The sequence below is a fragment of the Ornithodoros turicata genome, chromosome 6 (assembly GCF_037126465.1).
Source record: "Ornithodoros turicata isolate Travis chromosome 6, ASM3712646v1, whole genome shotgun sequence".
Classification (NCBI taxonomy): domain Eukaryota; kingdom Metazoa; phylum Arthropoda; class Arachnida; order Ixodida; family Argasidae; genus Ornithodoros; species Ornithodoros turicata.
In genome coordinates, this window is record NC_088206.1 from 66,651,049 (window position 1) to 66,670,580 (window position 19,532).

General features: G+C 48.8%; 2 protein-coding genes across 3 annotated transcripts; one reads left to right on the forward strand and one right to left on the reverse strand.

Annotated features, from left to right (window-relative positions):
• Nucleotides 1-1,741: 1,741 nt before the first annotated feature.
• Nucleotides 1,742-8,727, reverse strand: LOC135398226 (tetraspanin-33-like). Of its 2 annotated transcripts, none has more exons than XM_064629645.1 (5): nucleotides 8,609-8,727; nucleotides 6,345-6,481; nucleotides 5,710-5,967; nucleotides 2,911-3,449; nucleotides 1,742-2,095 (listed from the first exon to the last, which is right to left on the reverse strand). In XM_064629645.1, the coding sequence occupies exons 1-5, from the start codon at nucleotides 8,667-8,669 to the stop codon at nucleotides 1,759-1,761; spliced, it is 1,332 nt and encodes a 443-aa protein (XP_064485715.1). In that variant the 5' UTR covers nucleotides 8,670-8,727; the 3' UTR covers nucleotides 1,742-1,758. The 2 variants fall into 2 exon arrangements, with proteins under 2 accessions (XP_064485715.1, XP_064485714.1); XM_064629644.1 differs by having other exon boundaries at nucleotides 6,345-6,484.
• A 1,407-nt stretch (nucleotides 8,728-10,134) lies between these two features.
• On the forward strand, nucleotides 10,135-17,857 carry LOC135398228 (tetraspanin-33-like). Its single transcript, XM_064629646.1, has 5 exons — nucleotides 10,135-10,321; nucleotides 11,277-11,422; nucleotides 13,860-14,117; nucleotides 15,093-15,634; nucleotides 17,483-17,857. The coding sequence occupies exons 1-5, from the start codon at nucleotides 10,294-10,296 to the stop codon at nucleotides 17,733-17,735; spliced, it is 1,227 nt and encodes a 408-aa protein (XP_064485716.1). The 5' UTR covers nucleotides 10,135-10,293; the 3' UTR covers nucleotides 17,736-17,857.
• Nucleotides 17,858-19,532: the final 1,675 nt, after the last annotated feature.

Genomic DNA, 19,532 nt, shown 5'->3' on the forward strand with positions numbered 1-19,532 from the left:
AATTGACGTTAATTATCTTCAATTAATTTAATTACCCTCAGTTACTCTTACCTCTTAATTACCTTCAACCACTTCAATTTCGGATCATTTACATTTACCCATTTATATCCCCTTTGCATGTCCACTTATACCTCACAGACATACATAGCTTCTTTTTTTTTTTTTTTTTTCATTTTGACACTCCTAATAATAACACATTAAAAGGGGTCTTACAGTACACCGAAAGACGTGAATCTGAAGTTTGATCCCGTCCACCGGAAATCTTGCCGGTGGAGAATAATGTTTTGGGGGGAACGTTTCGCTTTTAGGTGTCGGACAAAACTACTGTGACATTGGAGTCCTTTCTGTAGGTCGTACGTTGTACCGCAGCGTTGCTAGTAGCTCGTGGGCGGCGATGGAACAGAGTTCCCCTCCCGTCTGCCGTCCACTTCCGGTTAGGCTTCCGGTTACATTTATTTCGAACAGTGATAGTGGAGACCAAACAGACAACTGTAACAACGCTGTAGTGGCCTCCATTTACGATGAGTACTGTTCTGTACACAAGTCCACAATACAGATGCTATACCTCCTCTGATGGTATTGCAACGTGGTCACGCGGGGATGCCTCGTTCACAACCAGATAATCACCCCCCCCCCTACCCCCCTGCGCAAAAAGGAAAAAGAAAACAGCAGCCCCCTACGGAATTCTAACACTCCCAAGACATGGAAACAAAAAGAAAAAAGAACTGTGCAAGTCCCTCTTCACAGGAACGGGCCAGACACGCCTGTTCCCTATAATTTGGGCGCAGAGTGATCGATCGTGCGTCGGAGTAATTTTTGTCCAATTAATGGCACGCGCCCGCGTGGTAATAAATCGATAGTGTGCGCGTTATGAGTCTTCGTAAATATTTGATTGCAAGGCTTTGATTCGATCCGGTAGTTACCGTTCAAGGAACAAGCATCCAGTATGCGTGACTGTACCACTGTTACGTAACTGCACCCCCAATTGTTTTGCTTCCCCCCCTCCCCACCCAGAGCTTACAGTTCTGGGTGGGTAAACTACTGCGTGACTTGCATATTCAACGGTTCACGAAGCAGTATGTTGGGGGCGTCATACGTGCAGCAAGAAGAGTTTCCTTGGAGTTCTTTCAGAGTAAACTTAACCTTAGGGTATAGGATGCGAAGCTAACCTTAAAAAATAATCATGAATAGTCGGACAAATCCCAATCTTACATAGTGTGCCATGCTCCTTCTGAATATGTATGGCACATCATTCCCAACATTCCATAGGACGCCACAGACTTTGGTACGCTGGGGGCGTTACCGCTTGAGAAAAGTTGACTCTCCCACCTGCTGCCACTGTGGTGCTCTTGAGGATCTGGAGCACATTCTTCTTCATTGCCCCCACTACCAACCTTCCCGAACCGCACTCTCAGAGCCTTAGTCATCTGGACTCTCGCCCCTTCTCCCTGTCGAAATTGCTTGGTCCCTGGCCCAATCCAGCCCAACAACGATCTGCGCTCAAAGCTCTTTCGCCATTTCTGGACACCATCGGACTTCGATCGTTATTGTGAAGGGGCTCATTATTTTATTCCCCACATCCCCACCAGCAATGGGGTTAGAGTATCGCCCCTGGTGATGAACCTCCCGACTCTCCATCTCAAAATAAAGTTGTTGTTGTTTGGTATGCTGGGAACTCCGTGTGCCGAACCGTACGTTATGTTGCTACAGTTCCAGTTATCACAAGAAAAGGCAAATCGCGCGAGATTCAAAGCTATTTTATAGTGGATCGTGCTCTACATGATGCCCTTTGTGGGGCGTACGCGGGGTGCCCGGCGTATGATGTCCCTCCATCCTGCAGCACGCGGCGCAGTTTGGGTCGTACACATGGCTGTACTTCCGCACGTTGTGCCTGGGACAGTCCCACGAAGCCAAGAGTCGGGCGCGTTCGTTGCAGAAGGCTCCGATCTGTGGAATGGCGCCGTAACTGATCGCCCTGTCGAATTCAGTTCCTGGAGTCCTGCAGGGTTGGACGCACTTCCGATCCTTGGGCAAGGCCACCGCAACGGGTTTCTTGCGTTCTCGACCGGGAGATCCCAGGTCGACCAAGTAGCCTCTGCAAGATTGTGCTCGTTGTTTTATCTGACAAGGATTGTTAGCGCTACTAGTCGAGCCGAACCGTAAAGACTTACGATATCGTGCCCTTATAGCGGAGAGTTTTCTAAGCGTGAGAGATCTTTACGAAAAACGCTTTTTTTTTTTTTTTTCAGGAACAAGGCCAAACTGACATTTTGTACAACTCACTAAGCGACTAATTACCTAAAATTCATTAGATATTTTCGGGGACTGCATATACGTCGTACTAATATATGTAGAGTCAGGGGCGGTTCCAGACCCTTGGGTTTGGGTGGGGGGCGGGCGGTTGCTGCGTCCAAGCGCGTAGTGGGGGAAGGGAGAAAAGGAAATCCAATGTATAAACCGACGTTTTTGGGGCGATCGCCCCCCCCCCCCCCTTTGTTCCGGCACTGTGTACGGCATACGCAATTTCCAACCAATCTCCCGTTACCGTGACCTTGCTCCGATAAGCGCACGACTGGCGACGAACATCGCAAATCAGTATCGGGTCTGACCCGTGTTCTTTCGAGGGGTGGCAGGACGTTGACATGCTGTCCCTCGTTTTCAACAAGTGTTACAACCTGTCCGTTTTGCAACGAATTTGCTCAAGTTTGCGATTGATTACTGTCTGATGTGACATGGTGATAATTTGTCCTAGATGATAAGTCCAGAGCATGAAGGCTCTGCGTTTTATTAAGTCACGACGTCGTGACGCGCACACGGCCGTAAAAAGAAGATGGTGCAATGGGGAAAGTTGCCAACACTGAGCGTAAAATAATAATGAATAAAAGAAGAAAAAAATCTACATCTACTCACTCTGGTGCGTCCTCCATAGCTTCCAGTTTGGCCAATTTCTTCTTGAGGCCCTTGGCAACCGCCTTGTAGTATTTCTTATAGACTTTCGTCAACGTATTGAGTTCGCTTATGACGTTGCTCACCATGCTGCCCACTATTATTAAAGCCATGAGCACGGCAATAACAATCGTCGCCAAGAAGATGCCGTTCTTTCTGATCACGGCGACCATGGTGTCCACGCAGTTTCGAACGTAGACGACATTCCACGCCTGATAATCCGTCATGGCCAGGACACCGCCACCACAAAAGCGGTGCGTCAGTGCGCTGATGGCGGGGTCGTCACCCGACACCCTGCAGCACGATGACGGTACGCTGCAGCGCTCGGAGCTCGGGTTATCTTTGGTGCAGTTGAAGTACACGTTCATGTTCCAGTCGCGGAAGTTTTTCGTGGTGACTCCGCAGCACTGGAACCTTGCCTGAACGTAGTCGACGAGGCCTTGGAAGTCTTCGTTGTCTCGGTAGTGAATGATGAGCTGTGTACTGAAGAGGCCCTTGATGCTCTGTTGGACGAGAAGAAATTACATCGCTAGGTGTCCAGCAGGAGCATGGACATTATGGGTCCTGTTTATCTTTACAATTTGCCATACAGGAAATAGCTGGAGTTTGAGATGCTTCAGCATGTCTTGCATATAGACGACAGCCTATAGCACCGCTTTGAGAAGGAGGTCTCTTCTCTAGGCCCAACGTCACGCCGCTGGAGCCTCTCTGCAGCCGCAGAGGCAGCGCTGATCTTAAAAATTCGTTTAGTTAATGTCAGATGTTAATGTTTAACTATCAGAATGAAAAAAATCGGTGGCGATTTAGAGGTAAATGAGAGAGAAATGCGTTAGCATTAAACGCCTTTTCCAGACCATACTTGACTTCCGGGCATCCGGGTGTCAGTCTAAACCAGACTTCCGGTTGTCCACTTCCTGTCTAAACCAGACTTCCGGTTGTTCACTTCCCATTTGTACTTGACTTCCAGCCTCCACTTCCGATCTAACCCGACTTCTGGTTTCCCCTCCGGTCTATACTGGACTTCCAGGAGCCCATTGAAGACCATTGAATTAACCTTTAATTAGCCTCAATTATTTTCAGTTACCCTTTAATTACCGACGGTAAACGCAGGATACCTGGGGTAATCTTGAATTTCAATTAATTTCTTTTAAGTACGTTTGTTTTCCTTAATTATTCTTAATTCCCCTTTAATTGCCGTTAATTATCATTAATCACATTTAATTTACTTTCATATTTGTCCTAACTGCATATGTCTTACCTTTAAACTCAACTTTCTTGCTTTAATAGACCTCTCCCTGTTTGTAAACAAATGGCGTCATAGTGTTCGACAGCGACAGCAATTTGGTAGAGTTGAACTACGCTCGAAGCTAGAGGCGAACAAGGTCGCGCCCGAGAGCCACGGTCTTGAGGGGATTACGATGGTCCCTGAAAGGGACCTTCGGTCCTACTTTTCTTTCAATAGGAGGCATCGAACAAATGCCCATTCATGGAACCTAGCACTCCCCTTCCGATTTGTTTCGATATTTAAAGGCAATAGAACTACAGGGTGTGTGCAGAAAAACATGACCCGCATTTTTACATGTAACTCGTTGTCTACTTAGCCGAGGAACTTCCGGTGGCGCACGACGGCGTATTTATGCGTGCGAAAGCTACAAAAAAATCCTGGAAGCCATACTCAGTGTAAAAAAATAAACAGAGCGCGAAAACATGGGCTTCCATGCATTAGAATAGGGCGGTCATGACAGTGCATTGTAGTGCATTTCCGTCTCAGAGTTATGTGCAGTCACCGCTAGGGGTACTGCCGATGAGCATCCATGTGGGACATCGTTTCGATTTATGCACCGATAGCTCCCCTAGCGGTACTTGAACACAACTCCCCTACATGCACCATGTTGCCCTTTCACATACACCCTGTTGTCAACCATGTTGCCCTATTCTGAAGCCGACGTTTTCGTTGTTCCGTTTATTTTTTAAGCTGAGTATGGCTTCCATAATTTTTCTACAGATTTCGCACGCATAAATGCGCCATCGTGCGCCACCGGAAGTTCGTTAGTTAGGTAGGCAACAAGCTATGTGCCTAAATGCGGGTCATGTTTTTCTGCACAGACCCTGTATACCAGAGAAACGTCATGACGTTTCTCGGGTATAGTTCTATTGCCTTTAAATACGTCTGCCTTATATACCTCCTTGCTGTTAATTACCTTCGACTACTTCAATTTCATATAATTTACCTCCATGTACATTTCCCCAGCTATATACCCTTTACATGTCCACTTATACCTCTGCCTCGGCGCCACCAGTTTGGTAGAGTTGAACTGTGCTCGACGCTATAGGGAGAACAAGGTCGCGCCCGAACGCCACGGTCTTCAGGAGATTACGATGGTTCTTGAAAGGGACGCGACCTTCGGTCCTACTTTTCTTTCAGTAGGAGGCAGCGAACAAGTGTCCATTCGTGGAACCCAGCTCTCCCCTCCCGATCTGTTTCGGTTTCAGTCTGTCTATACCAACGTCATGATGACGCTTCTCGGGTAGAGGTATACGGGACCCCCATCTCCCCCTTTTCCGGTAGCGAACGCCAGCTCGCAACCCAGGAAACCGGTTTTGCATGGAGGTGACTCAACATGGACGTCGAGTTCTTGTAAGGAGAAACCACGTGACACGATTGGGCCCAATCGCGGACTCCGAACGGCGCGGAAAAGGAATGCGATACTCTGTACCCCTCATATTGCCGGAGTGTCTCGAGCTCGTCACTGACAGACTTACCCCTCTGGCGAAGAATGGCACACCGACGAAGGTGAATCCGAGCACGAGGTCAACGATCAGGAGAAAGGTCAAAATACTGTTGTACGTTTGAAGCAGCGCGAGGTTTTCGCGTAGAGTGCCAATGAAACCGATCGCTGACATGATGAAGGCCAAAGATCCCAGGATCAAATAAGGGATCTCCAGGTTCACCAGCAGGTTTAGGAGTATGGGATCTCTAATCAGCATGAAATCGTTCCACCGCATGATCAGGGAATAGACCTAAAGCGGAAGGAAATATACATTTAGTTGTTGGCAGTCGCAAGTATGGAATATACACGGCGCATCACGTGCTATTGGCGTAAGGCCTAAGCACCACGAAATAGCGCAAAGCACAGTAGGTGCAAGGACTAGGTGCACGGGTTAGGCGCAAGGACTAGGCGCAAGGACTAGGCGCAAGGACTAGGCGCAAGGACTAGGTGCAAGGACTAGGTGCAAGGACTAGGTGCAAGGACTCCAGTTGAACTACTGTGATGTGTGAACCAATCGAAGCGTCCATAATTCCCGAGCAATTTCAGGCAAGAAGGGAATGTGGATAACAATAGGGATATATGTTAGGACTCATTTTGCAGAGCTGCAACTTCAATATGAGAACTTACGGATCCTGCAGTAATGATGCCGGAGAACAACATGATGATGAGGTTGAGGACGAGCAGAGTGTAGCGATGGCAGGGGTTGATGTCGATTATGAGTGTTGATACTTCCTCCAGAGGTTTCTCCTTTTTAGAACGCTTTGCTGCTTAAAAAGAAGTATGAGAAATATACAGTCTGTGTAAGACCATGGTTAGAGGAGAACGCGGGTAACGTTAACAGTATCCGCACTGTACACGCGCATGCGTGATCCGCCGCAACTGCATCCGCAACCGCGCATGTTGAAATAAATCTGTATGAGCACGTCTACGGCCAAAGCACTTATAGGAAAGAACCTACGTGAAAAGAATTGTACAAACTGCGTATGAAATGCTCAGGAAAATTATGCCATCCATAGTTGCCCAGTAAGAGCAGTTTATGGAACGGTAACGCAAGGATCCAACGTACTGCGCGCGCTCTCAATCGTGATGCCTAGGGGGCGTTGGCAGAGATTGAAGCAGTGCCGTATACACCGTTTTCCAGCCAGCCTCGCTCCGAGCACTTTCGCACCCAGCACACTCCAGCAAGGAGGAAACCACGGAGGAAGCATACGACACGTGTGCTTTCCTTCTCTCTGGCATGCGCGGTAAACAGTTTCCAACATGCTCCCCCGGCTAGACTGCGCTGTGCTTTCAATATGGCGGCGTCCACGGGAAAACGGTTTATATAGAGAGAGGTTGGCCATCTTTTGATCTTTTGCCGCTTCACGGGCGGAACCTGTTTTGATGTCAGAGTCAAGAAAAGCCTGAATCCAAGCGAAATCCGCTTATCAGCCAGCAGGTAGGCGCCATTTTGATGCAGTCCACCGGCCGGTAGACGTTTTGTCGCGCTCAATGTAATCTACCAGAATCGCCAGCTTACGAGTGACCCACAGGCGCCTGCAATATGGAGGCTTTGTTTCCAAACTGAAAGGATTCAAGGACGAAGGGCTCTCGAAGGGACGCGATACGCGCGTGTCTTCCCTATGTATCGTGAACAAGGCTTTGCATCAACATGGCGTCGGCGACCAGTTGATGACTGGATAACAATAATACGTGCGAGGGAGGTCGTTCAGCCGTGACGTCGCATGACGCGGTTCAAGTTAGGCTCCTCCTAGTGGCCAAACTCTCTCTATAAACAGCTTTGGCGCTGGGTGCTCGCCATCGCCACCTTGCGGACAACGCTTGCAGGCGCCGGAAGCAGACACGCATATCCGGCGTTCCGAGAGAAGAGACGTCGAGACAAAAAGTTCGGCATGCTGAACTTTCTCGAACTTTTGCGGCGTTCGCGAGAGCTCCCGAGAGCGTTGTCTTCTTGGCCAATGAGGAGGCATGTCGAAACCACGCCTTCTCGTTTTTCGCCTACTTGTTTTCGCCGTTGTCGTGACAGCTTTTTTTTTTTTTTTTTTGCACTTTGATTTCATGACGCTTGCGCCATTAAGATAATCAAAACGTTAAACGTGATGAGCTGCAGTAAGATCGAAGTAGACCTCTACCCGAGAAACGTCATCATGACGTTGGTAGACAGACAACCCGAAAGAAATCGGAAGGGGAGGGCTGGATTGGGTTCCACGAATGAGCACTTGTTTGTTGCCTCCTCCGACCGAAGTAGGACCGAAGGTCGCATCCCTTTACCTTACCACACTATTCCTTTAATGCGGTACTGTGCACGGTACCTTTAATGCTTGTTTGCGGATATCTTATCGGCTTATAAATGCGGATGTCTGCGCGGGCCGAAAGGATACGCGCTGTTATCCGCGAGTCACCAGCGCAATGTTCAAGACGTCGCATTTCTATCCACAAACCTTCGGATTCAACTGCAACCGCGCACATCTCCATTCATTATGATCGAGCGCCGATGCCTTACGGTAACGATACGTATTACGGCAGCGCGTCCTCGATGTTCATACGACTACTATAGATGCACGTGTATCAGTTCACATGGCGAAACGCACACGAATCAAACGGCATTTACGCCAGACATTTTGGAGATAGGGCGCTTGGCTATGGTTTCCATGTGCAGGATACGAGATAAGAGCATTCTGAAGACTGACTGGTAGATATAAACGAAAATGCTCGGTTTAACGTTAAATAATGGCAATATTGCTCGCATCTCAACAGTATTAGACAGTGACGGTTTGATATATACGCAGCAATCGTTAGTCCTCGTGACGGTTTTAGCAAACTTTTGCGCTATATTGCCTACACGATCGAGCAGTGCTTACTTCACGGTCGGACTGTGCTCAAGGAATTACCTTTCTTTGCCGACTTTTCGGTAGAGCCACCTGCATTTGAATCCATGGTTCTAGAATGCATGGAGTCCAGCGCTTGCCGAGAACAGAATAAAGCGTCCGCGAGCGGCGTGCCTCGAGCGTCGCGGTAGCAGAAACAGCGTGCTATTCGTCTATTTCGTCCTCCTTTGTCGCGGTGATAGTGGTGCGTACTGTGTATTCACACGAACGACATCCGCACGGAAGATTCTAGTGGAAGGAAAAGCGGAACCACTGCTCACAGAAACGAAGTTCCGTCCCGTGTTACGTGAGTATTCACACGGTGCGGAATATCGGGAGTGGCGTACTGCGCAGTTAGCAGACGACACTCCGCAGACGACACCGTCAGCGTCTTTCCTGTCGTCTGCTACAGAATATCTTGCGGCGGTGTTGCAGGATATTCCCCACGGTCAGCAGTGTACGTGAACACTGGACGTTGAGCGCTCGCGCTCAGAAGCCATGATGTTTTTCGCGTCTTCCGCGGGGAATGTCGCTCGTGTGAGTACACGGATATACTGTGCCGACTTAGATACAGGTTATGCCGAGAAATCTCTTTGAGAGAGTTACTCAATGGGTCCATATGAAGGTGGGACAGGATGCGCTTGCCACGGAAGTGAGCCGCGCTTATAATAATGGTGTTATTTACACAAGGTCATGGGTGTCCCGCGAAGAGGCGAGGGAGCATCGTGGCCCTCTTCTGGCGCTCCAGGACCAGCTGTGAAACTTGCGAGATCCTTACTTGCGTGCTGACATCATTTATACTCAGATATCGCCATAACGACATGAATCTTATCCACCGCAGCCAACGCATATCGGAAGTTTCCATCGTCGTCTTTCTATTGCTTAATGTCTATTGGTTGCACGCTTTGCGATCCTTTGGGAGCTCTTTGCTCTCCCCTAGAAAAAAATCCTGTGAACGCCAACGACACGAGACTTCAGTTCAGAACACGCAGACGGACACTTGCAGAAGTTGCTATTCGGGCTTTCCAGGAGTTGTTGGCCACTTTTCGAAGTACGTAATTGTTATGTCCGCGCGTGCGTCCATGTACTGATGGACAACTTATCATATCTGTCCCTTTCGCGAGTATCAACTCATACTGTCACGAGCTACGGAAAATATACGTTGTCTTGACCACGTCATCGAGTGTACAACAGTTTGCATTCACAGTTAAGTAGAGAGAAACGGGCCTATGGCACCGGACTGCACAGCTATTCGCCGGTACCAAGAGCATGAGTGCAGTCGCGGTCCTGAAGCATGGGAAGGAACAAGCAAGCTATGGCTGAAAATAGACACGAGCGCAAAAAAAAAAAAAAAAAAACGGCAACCCCACGAGAACCGTGCGATATTTGGAGTACATTCAGTGAAGGAGGACCTGGCCAAGGTAATCCCTGGGCCACAGAGGACACATTGGTAGAAGAAGAAGAAGAAGGACACACATGGAACATGACATTATGCAATTCACTGAACGGAAAGCAATCTTTTGATTGGTAGGAGAAGAAGAAGGAAAGGACGAGGGCACGAGCACGTGACCCTCGTGGTCGCTCGTTATGCATGGTTATTGCGTGAACATAGATGGACATAATTCAGTCGGCACGAGGAGCAAACCGATCAAGCTGGTCCGAACCAGGAACAATTTTGCTGAAGACCTGTTCTCAATTTCCTTCCAAGCATGGAGGGTCGTCGTCCTGCGGCGCAAGGTAACGTGTAGTTCAATATCAAATGTTACTGCCCTTTTAGACTAAATATAAAAACGATACATTCTCTGACCGACGAGAATCTGTAGTTCCACTCATGACGACCAGTTGCCTCTGGGTACGAACTGTGAGACGCGTCAAACAGACACGGTGAAACCAGATGACTTCGGGTTGAACACTTCGAAGTGTCGTATAAATCTCGTCGCCAGTATCAATGTCAAGCCAGTGAGGAGACGGTTAGCAGGAACGGAGTACCATTATGCGGTGTACAAGCAGAACCGTCAAACTGTCACGCGATTCTCGCGATGAGGGAGACACGGAGACCAGCAAACTGACAGTGGGAACGGCCTGACTCCCTCTACTGATTTCGGGATTAGTTGTGTTCCGCGTAAGCGAAATTTTACCCAGCATGCAAGGGAGCGTCCTGGTCTTTTAGATAACAAGAAAAACAAACCGGGTGTGAGGATACGGTACGTTTTTACAGTAGCGTCACCGATAGCTACCATACCTTTCCGCCAGTCACGGGGGCGTGTGGTCGCAATAATGAGAGACTGGGGACTGTTTGCTCGGCTGCGAAATACGCTGCCACGGTGATTCTCAGCATCATAAGAGTTTGCGACAACGTCTATTGGATTGGGTCGGAATTGTCGCTATGCTGTATTGGTTAATAGACCTCTCCCTGTCTGTAAACAAACGACGTCTTGTGTTCGACAGCGCCACCACTTTGGCAGAGTTGAACTACGCTCGACGCTAGGGGCGAACAAGGTCGCGCCCGAAAGGCACTGTCAGGCAAGGGGGGGGGGGGAAGTGCCCGTTTATGGAACCCAGCCCTCCCATTCCGATTTTTTTGCGGTTTCAGTCTGTCTACCAACGTCATGATGTCGCTTCTCGGGTAGAGGTCCTTTGCGCCAGTTTGTCCGTGAGGTATTCACCATTTACTTTCTCATTTTGCCCGAAGGTTCCAAACAACCGCATGGGTCAAAGGAACAGGACGACGACGAGGGCTCCACATTAGTCATAGACATCGACCGGTTTCACCGCTACTCACTGCTCATCAGCAACTTCGTCGTCATGTTGACATCAGGCGTCCTTGCTGCAGGATGTGTAAGTTGCCGTCTGCGGACTCTCTTGTCCGCATTGTGTCCTGGGGGTCGGGGGACCGTTGAGTAGACGAGCGGTCTGCCTACCTAAGCTGGCGGCATGTTGCTCGTGGAAGAGGGACATGGGAGGGAAGGAAGTGCACTATCCTTGCGTTTGCTGATTAGGAGCGAGGGAGGCTCCGCCTCCAGGATGCGGGCCAATAGGAGGACACCGAGGGCAGGCACTTCCCTTACGTGACCTTAAAGATGGCTGCGCCCGTGATCGGTGGCCAAATCGTTTGTAAACAAAGCGTGTACTGTTTCTGTGCACGGTTTTGAACGTCTTCCGATCCCGATAATGGACCTTTTCGGGGTAAGCTTATGCGCACGCGCAGCCACCTGGGGACGGCTGCCACGTTCATTGGGCTGAGGGGGGAGGGATAATCGGTTTCAAGGTTACGCGAACGTTTGAGGCCGAGATTTGACGACGCTTTGTACTTGTAATCAGTACAGTACGCCTTCACTCTTTTCGCATTCTTCTTACGATCTTCTCTTGCTACTTTACCACGCAACGTGCCATTCCGAACGTCCCTATGTTTATTGGGCGGAAATATCACGTTTGGCATTCCGCCGCCAGAGGCGACGCGAATATGGAAATCGTCCATTATTATTGTTGATAATCTCGCATTAAATGCCCAGTATTGTGCTCGTAATGCCTCCACTCGTAATGTCACCACTTCCAAAGATACGACGGCGACTCGGCACTGAGACACTGTGCCGATGCGATCAACTTACACTATACGGAGAAATCGGCTACTATGCCGCGGAAGAAGCATCGTATGGTTTACGCTGCTAAAATATGTTCATTCCTTGGCTTTATTCCGACGGGAATATGTGGGCAAGTAAAAAAACGGCATGTAAACACCTCAAAATGACGTGTTCTATGACGTGTGGCCAGGACAAAGTCGCGGTTTTGCAAAAAGCACCCGCTCGAGAGTAGTTACAAAAATGACGTATTTATGTCACCCCTGCTGTGGTTACTATCATTGAGTGCTTCTAGTGGGGTCCGCAAGATAGCGATGGCGAGCAGCAAGCGCCAGAGCCCTTCGAGAACCCTTCGCCCTTGAATCCTTTCATTTTGGCAAAGCCCTCCTTACCACAGGCCTGCCACAGGCGCCTGTGGGTCATAAGCCGGCGATTACGGTAGACTACACTGAGCGCGATAAAAGCACCTGTCGACTAGGCGGTGGACTGCATCAAAATGCTGGCTGATATCTGCTGGCTGATAGGCGGATTTCGCTTGGATTCAGGCTGCTTTGGCGGGGCAACGGCGACTCTAGCGTCAAAACAGCTAGGCTCCTCCCATGAAGCGGCAAAGGATCATAAGATGTCCAAACTCACTCTATATACGACTCTGGCCAGGGCCACCATGACGTAATCGTGACGTTGGTAGACATAGCGAAACCGCGAAACAGCGCGGGCGGAGAACACCGCGGTTTCGCACAGACGTATTCGTATTCCTTCACGAAGGTCGCTTCTTGGTACAGACAAATCATGTCACTTGTTTAGTCCCTTTGGTGTCTTCATTCGCGTTCCCAGTCCACCGCGGAAAGGAAAGAAGGCTCCACCCAAGGGTTGCATCGTCTTGAGAGTCAATACAGTGAACCCTCGTTATTATGACCATGGTCGTTCCAGAAAATTTTGGTCATTATGCCGAATTGTCATATTAACGGAGGGATTTGCAGAGGTTTCACTGCATTGTTCCCCGGGATACGGTCGTAAAACGCGTATGTCGGATTATCGGGGGTCATATTAACGAGGGTTCACTGTACCATAATCCCGTGCGGAGTGTGATTCGTTATTACGACTTAGTCCGCGCTTGCCTTGTAGACTCCACGTGGGCGACCACGCTCATACCGCACTCAACTGATCCACGCTCAACTCTTACCCAGACAATACCATACTCGACTTTTTCTTTTTCTTTTCTTTCTTCCTTTTTTGTAGGAATAACTATATTTAAACATAGATGGGTAGAAATCCAGCGAACCGGTAGAGAAGCACGAAGGGAGTTGCCTCAGGACAGGAGCCGCCCTCCTGTTCTGAGGCAACTCCCTTCGTATATTTAAACGTGGCATTCTTGCGATTTATTGATATTTGTCTATAGTAGTTGTTCCAGTCTACTAGGTTGGCGGCGCTGTTGTACGACCCGACACCAGTTGTTTCTGGCCAGGGGGAGGTAGTGTTGGACGATAAAAGGTCCAGTTATCGCACTGGCTTGGGCCGCCGCACAATTAGAACGTCGTGTATATGTCCTTGTACTTTTTTCGGTAGGTCCAGGGTGAATGTGTCACGGACACACAAAAAGGGAAGGCTTGGATGGGATCCCAGTTAAATGTATATTACGTACCTATAGCATATACATCTCATATTACGTACTTTAATTACCGCCCTCTCCTCGTTAGGCCATCTCACTGTTGCTCCACTGGGACGAGGTCATCGTTGTCCCCGGCCACATAGCGTTGACCATCGTAGTCAACCTAGAAATCCCTTGCATCGGCTTGGGGCTTTTGTGCTTCCTGACGGCGTCTGTTGGATTCATCGGGACTCTACGCGAGAACATGACACTGTTGAAGGTGTACGGCTACATGCTGTGCGCGATGATGTGGCTGATTTTGATTACGGGCCTCGTGTTCATCGTTACGCCCGTCGCATCCCCATCGGTGAGCCGAAAGAGATTTCACATTAGTACTTATGATACTCGTATTACCGTAAAAGTTACTGTCGTTGAACCCGAGCACCAGATCAGAAGGACGTTATAATAACGTGTCTCAATGGAGCAGAATGGTGGTGGCTTCCGATGTGACGGTGCGCCAGACGCGCCGCGGTGCATTGGACCTGTTACGGTATGAATGGGAAGGGTCCATCATTGTGGAGAAAGAGTGTGCTGTGGAAAAAAAGACAGCGTCGAAGCCGCAAGAACCGTTTCCCGGGCCTCTGCCGGCTTTACTTGGTCTCTCTAATAGTGGCGAAGGAAATATATTCAGCATGAATCTCATGTGTTGGAAATGACGAGGGTATGAGGAAGGCCTGCTCATTGTTCGACATATACAAAAACCGTTAGCCGTCTTCAGCCTCATAGGCACCTAAGCAAAGTCCTCACGTAACCACATGTGTATGGAACAGAGGTTGTCCTTCTCCTGTCAGTAGAACAGTGGTTTCTGTTCGGGATATTGGCGGTTTTCAACCAGATACTTTCGATCTGATTTCCCCACGTCGCTGGGTCTCTCACCGTCCTGGCATTCCTAGTCGAACGCTTTCTGTGTCATTTCTATGTTACCAGTTAGAGGAAGGAGAGCAGGGGGCTTAATCGCTTCATCGTCGTTACGGTCGTTACAAGCTAACGAGTGGCGGGAAATTCAAAAAGGCGGGCGGGATATTTAAAAAGGTAGGCACGTGATAAAACACGTGCACGGCGCTCTTTGCGCGATACGTGGAGGCCGTGCTACACGTCACGCGCAGTGTGTCACGTGCCCACCTTTTTGAATTTCCCGCCACTCGTTAGCTTGTAACGACCATAACGACGATGAAGCGACTAAGCCCCCAGGTCTCGTTCAGTGAAAACGGTGTTGACCGCAGTTTGCATCTACAGCACAGATCGAAATGCGAGAGTTAATAATGAAAATTTCCATTCGCAGACCGTCGAAGGCCTCATAAGCATCGAGCTCGTGGAGCACTACAATACCAACCAAAAAATTCGCGCTATCGTTGACAAGATGCAAAGTAGCTTCAGATGCTGCGGTATCACCCGGAGCGGCTTCCGCGATTGGAACCAGAACATGTACTTCAACTGCAGCCAAGACAATCCAAGCCCTGAACGGTGCAGCGTTCCTGACTCCTGCTGTATAGTCCCGGAAGACGAGGACACCGCCGAGGCTGTTCTCAAACATCAGTATTGCGGCAAAGGTGTCTTGACGATGGGGCGGGATGAAGCCCTGGCCACCGTCTACAGCCGGAACTGTGTGGATGCAGCGATCGGCCAAGTGCGGAGGAACACTCTGCTCATGTCCGCCCTCATTTTCATCGTCATATTCGTATTGTGTATACTGGGCCACTTGGCTACTGACGTTGTGCGCGACCTCGGGACAATGCAGAGGGCGTACGACAAGTATTACCGAGCCAAGAAGAAGGGTCTCAAGAAGAAAAAGGCGAAGATGGAAGCAATGCAGTGCATTCCAAAGTGAGTTGTCTCGCACACGCTCCTGGAGAGAAAATCTTATACTAGACCGCGACCAAACTCGTTCATATATGACCACGGCCGTTCCCGGGGGTTTTGGCCATAAAGGGAATTGTCATATTAACGAACATCACGTGTTACGAGTCGTGCGATATACCGTTCAAAAAGTAAGTACTACTGAAGGTGGTACGAACAATGAGGCATTTCATTTTAAAATATGCAACACTTCACGCAGCCCTGGGGGATCCCTGCGCTTCCAGGAACCCTCAGCGTTTTCTTAGTCCATGAAAAGGTGCCTCAAGGATTCCATAAGGGAAATTTCAATCCTGTTTACGAACGCTGTGCATTTTTGAAGATCTGCTGATCCTTCACAAGGTTCGATGACGCGACGAGCGAGTGACTTCATCATAAGCCCACAAATTGCAATGATGTCTTGTTCTGGATAGAGTCACTAGATCCTATTTAGTGACTCTAGTTCTGGAGAGGGCACTCGTCTCCTAGCAACAACACTGCCGTCCGGGAAGCGTCACGTGGTGGAGAAGTCACGTGAGGTTGATTGAAAGAGAGGAAGATGGGAGAGATGTCTTCTCCCTGTTTCGTGTTCTCTCGAAGGTCCGAGCAGTCAGATATCTCACGTGGGGCTCCGCTAACGGCGTGCAAAAAGTGAACCCGCTCGGAAGACGCGAAGGGCAACGACGTTGCCGGACGAAAGCCCTGTGCGTTCGGTCGGCGCTTAACATGACGTTCTCGAAAATGAAAATTAATTTTCTCTAGCTTTCGCGTCACGTAGAGCAAAAAATATTTTGGAGGAATGTAAAGTGAGACGAAGTATATACCGGGTTAATATACCAGGTTAACACCAGTTAAATCCCCGGGCTAAATAATTCGCGAACGGGTGCACCAATCCACGAACTTCCGAAGAGCGTATTTCGTTGGTGTAATTCATTGGTGTAAGGACGTAATTCATTTATGGATAAGGGAGTGAAACAGCGTCCTTTTGGCGCTTCGCCGCGACCAGCCGCGACAAAAATACGTAAACTGAAACCAATTAATTACTGCAACAAATGACCCGCTTCGGTGGCATATTTTTCCCAAAAATGTGTCCACTGAAGGTCCCAATAGGGGTAGTACCCATTTTAATGCCGACGGCGCCCTGCTTTAGAAGTTACGCTTTTTACGAAACTCGTTTGTATTTGTATTTTAATAATGAGCGCCTCCCACTCATTCACACGGTGTGCAGCTTGTAGGTGGTATCGGGCAGATACTTGTACAAAAGAAAGTTCGTGGATTGGTGCACCCGTTCGCGAGTTATTTAGCCCGGGGATTTAACTGAAACACCCGGTATATATATTTCAGTATATTTTATATAAAATATATATATATAGAAAATATATTTATAGAAAATATATTTCAGTAACAACTTTGGTATGATTCTGAAGACACGAGATTTAGTCCGTACACTCGAAACGAGCGCGTGCTCAATGCAATTGTATTCTCTCAAAATATTGTTTGTCTACGTCCAAGTATCATAAAATTCATATTTTTGAGAAGTATGACGTCGTAGGTCGCGCCACACCTCTGACAACATTGCTCCTCCACGGTCGTATTTCCGTGTCCTCCGTAGCTGCTTGTCGCTAAAAGGCTGTCGATGACGTCACCCACTGTTGGAGAATCCGAAACTACGAACTATTGCGGGTTCTTTGGAAAATTCGTGGAAGGGTGAAATGTTCACTGGCGGGCACAGTTCAAAATACTGCGTCTCCAGAGCACTAACAACCCGGCATGGAGGATTACCAATGTATAAGCTCAGTACACCAATAAGCTCATAACTTTTTCTGTTTTGTTTTGAAGGAATGTATTGGTGGACCTTACAAGATCAGTCCAGCCTCGAGCTTTCAAAATCGCACCGCCCGTCCGTCGCAAGCTAAGGTTCGTCGAGCCCTGCCAAATTGAGTTCGACAGGAACATCAGCTGCCACAAGATTCCACAGGTCTCAAGATGCAAAAATGAACGTGCAAAAGTCATGTTTTCGCCGTATTGTAGGAAGCACGTATTTGATCCTAACTGCGCGCCACGTCTCAAAACTAGCAGGAAAACAACGTAGTAGGCACCTATCAAGGATGTACGAAGATTTTCGTGCATGCTGATCATCGTCCTGCGACGAGTTTTGTGACATTATGCGGTGAAAATACTGAACATTGAAATATATTTATTATTTAATACTGACTCGGTGTGTCCTAGTTTTTCTTACCTAGGCTAGGGAGGCAGAGCTCCTGAACACCGGAGCACTCGAATAGTCTCTGCCAAGACAACTGCCTATGCTTAGGACCCGTGCTTCCAAATGCCCATTTAGAAAGCCACCTTGAGTAAATCAGCTAAAGCTTGTGACTGATAGCTCTGGACGCAGGGTAGCTGTGCTTGGATCGCGGAGAACGCGTCTTTCAACCGGTTGGGTCCCCCAAGATATATGTGGTTAAATGGTTAATTAAATGGTTGGAAAACTGCAAGCAGCCTACCGCTTTCTATACAAGGCTATTCCTATGCTTCCCTGCTGCCCTGCTGTTGTGTGCAGCACAACGGGCAGGAACAGCACTGCTATAGATCTCCTACGGACGTGCACTGTGATTCTGCTGTCGTGGGTGACCTGCCTCGCGATGCTCTGCAAGACAAGGTAACGGTAGTGGTGAAAGAGGTGAGCAAGTCACGACTTGTTGTAGTGCTGGTGAAAGGTCTTGCCGTTGTCGGCAAAGTCGCAATGGCAACGTCACGACTGATGCGCTGGGGGAATGTGCGTCCTGGGCCGACGTCTAAGGGAACCGTTCCGACATATGTCTGACAGCGTTTGAGGGAAACCCAGGAGAAACCCCGGACAGCACAGGCCGGCACCGCGATTCGAACCCGGGTACCTCCCAGTCTCGACGTGACTTGGCCAGCTTGCTAACCACTGAGCCACGCGAGCTGATTAGACAAGGGAACAACTGTAACGCTGAGAAACGGGTGCAGCTGCCATCTCTGGTCCAATAAAAAATGAGTACTGACATCTGTTTAGGGACAAAGAGCGTGAAAAGCTGGACTGCTTGGTAAGCGGTGAAACTATTAGTTATACAGTAGTTAAGTTAGTTAAAACCGGTTAGTTAAGGCCTCGGAGCACGTCAGCGAGCCTTACTGCAGTCCAATCCTGTCCAATGGGTGCGGTCGTACATGCCATGTGTCGAACTGCCATCCAACGAGTGTGGTTCTCGTTCTATATCTCGAAGTGTGTATCTCACTAGGCCTTAAATACGGATCTCACATAGATCCACAGACGACACGTCGAGGCAACACTTCGACGGCAAACTCGTGAAGGCCAGCGATCTGACAGCATGATCGAGGTTTTTATAGACTCTGTTAGACCCTCAGCAGTGTGATCGATACCTAAACCGAATGTTTCGGCGTTGGGGTAGATTATTATTGTACAAGACAGAAATTATACTGCGTCAAGGCGCGCAATTAGAAATCTCCCACGGAGCATTCGAAGGGCCGTAGGTAATGCCGTTCACCTCGAAAAGGTTATTGCTTATCGCAGACAAGATTTACTCGGCTGTGTGGCCATCTTTCATGCTATACATCGCGAAATCGCGGAAAGGAATCACATTCAAATGATATTCGATTCTCTGTGGGCTCTCAAAGTGACGTCATGGGCTCCCCGTTGGACTCCCTGTGGCCCTCACGGGATCCACAGTGTATAGAGGAGGCGATAGTGAGAGGCCTGTCTGTGAGGCACGGTCTCTTGGTCACTTGACTGTGCACCATTTTGACACCTGGTAATGGTAATTGTACCGTGATGTTGCACGTAAAGTTGACATCTGCTCAACCGTTTCAAATGGGTAACAAGCAGGGTTATTCCCAAGAATTTCATCTC

Coding starts and splice junctions, on each gene's coding strand:
- LOC135398226 (XM_064629644.1), bottom strand. CDS start 8,669: ATGCATTCTAGAACCATGGATTCAAATGCAGGTGGCTCTACCGAAAAG. Junction 6,485..8,608: donor CGAAAAGTCGGCAAAGAAAG/GTAATTCCTTGA, acceptor CTTCTTTTTAAG/CAGCAAAGCGTTCTAAAAAG. Junction 3,450..5,709: donor TGCCATTCTTCGCCAGAGGG/GTAAGTCTGTCA, acceptor CTCGTCCAACAG/AGCATCAAGGGCCTCTTCAG.
- LOC135398228 (XM_064629646.1), top strand. CDS start 10,294: ATGGAGGGTCGTCGTCCTGCGGCGCAAG. Junction 11,423..13,859: donor GCGTCCTTGCTGCAGGATGT/GTAAGTTGCCGT, acceptor TCTCCTCGTTAG/GCCATCTCACTGTTGCTCCA. Junction 15,635..17,482: donor GCAATGCAGTGCATTCCAAA/GTGAGTTGTCTC, acceptor TTTGTTTTGAAG/GAATGTATTGGTGGACCTTA.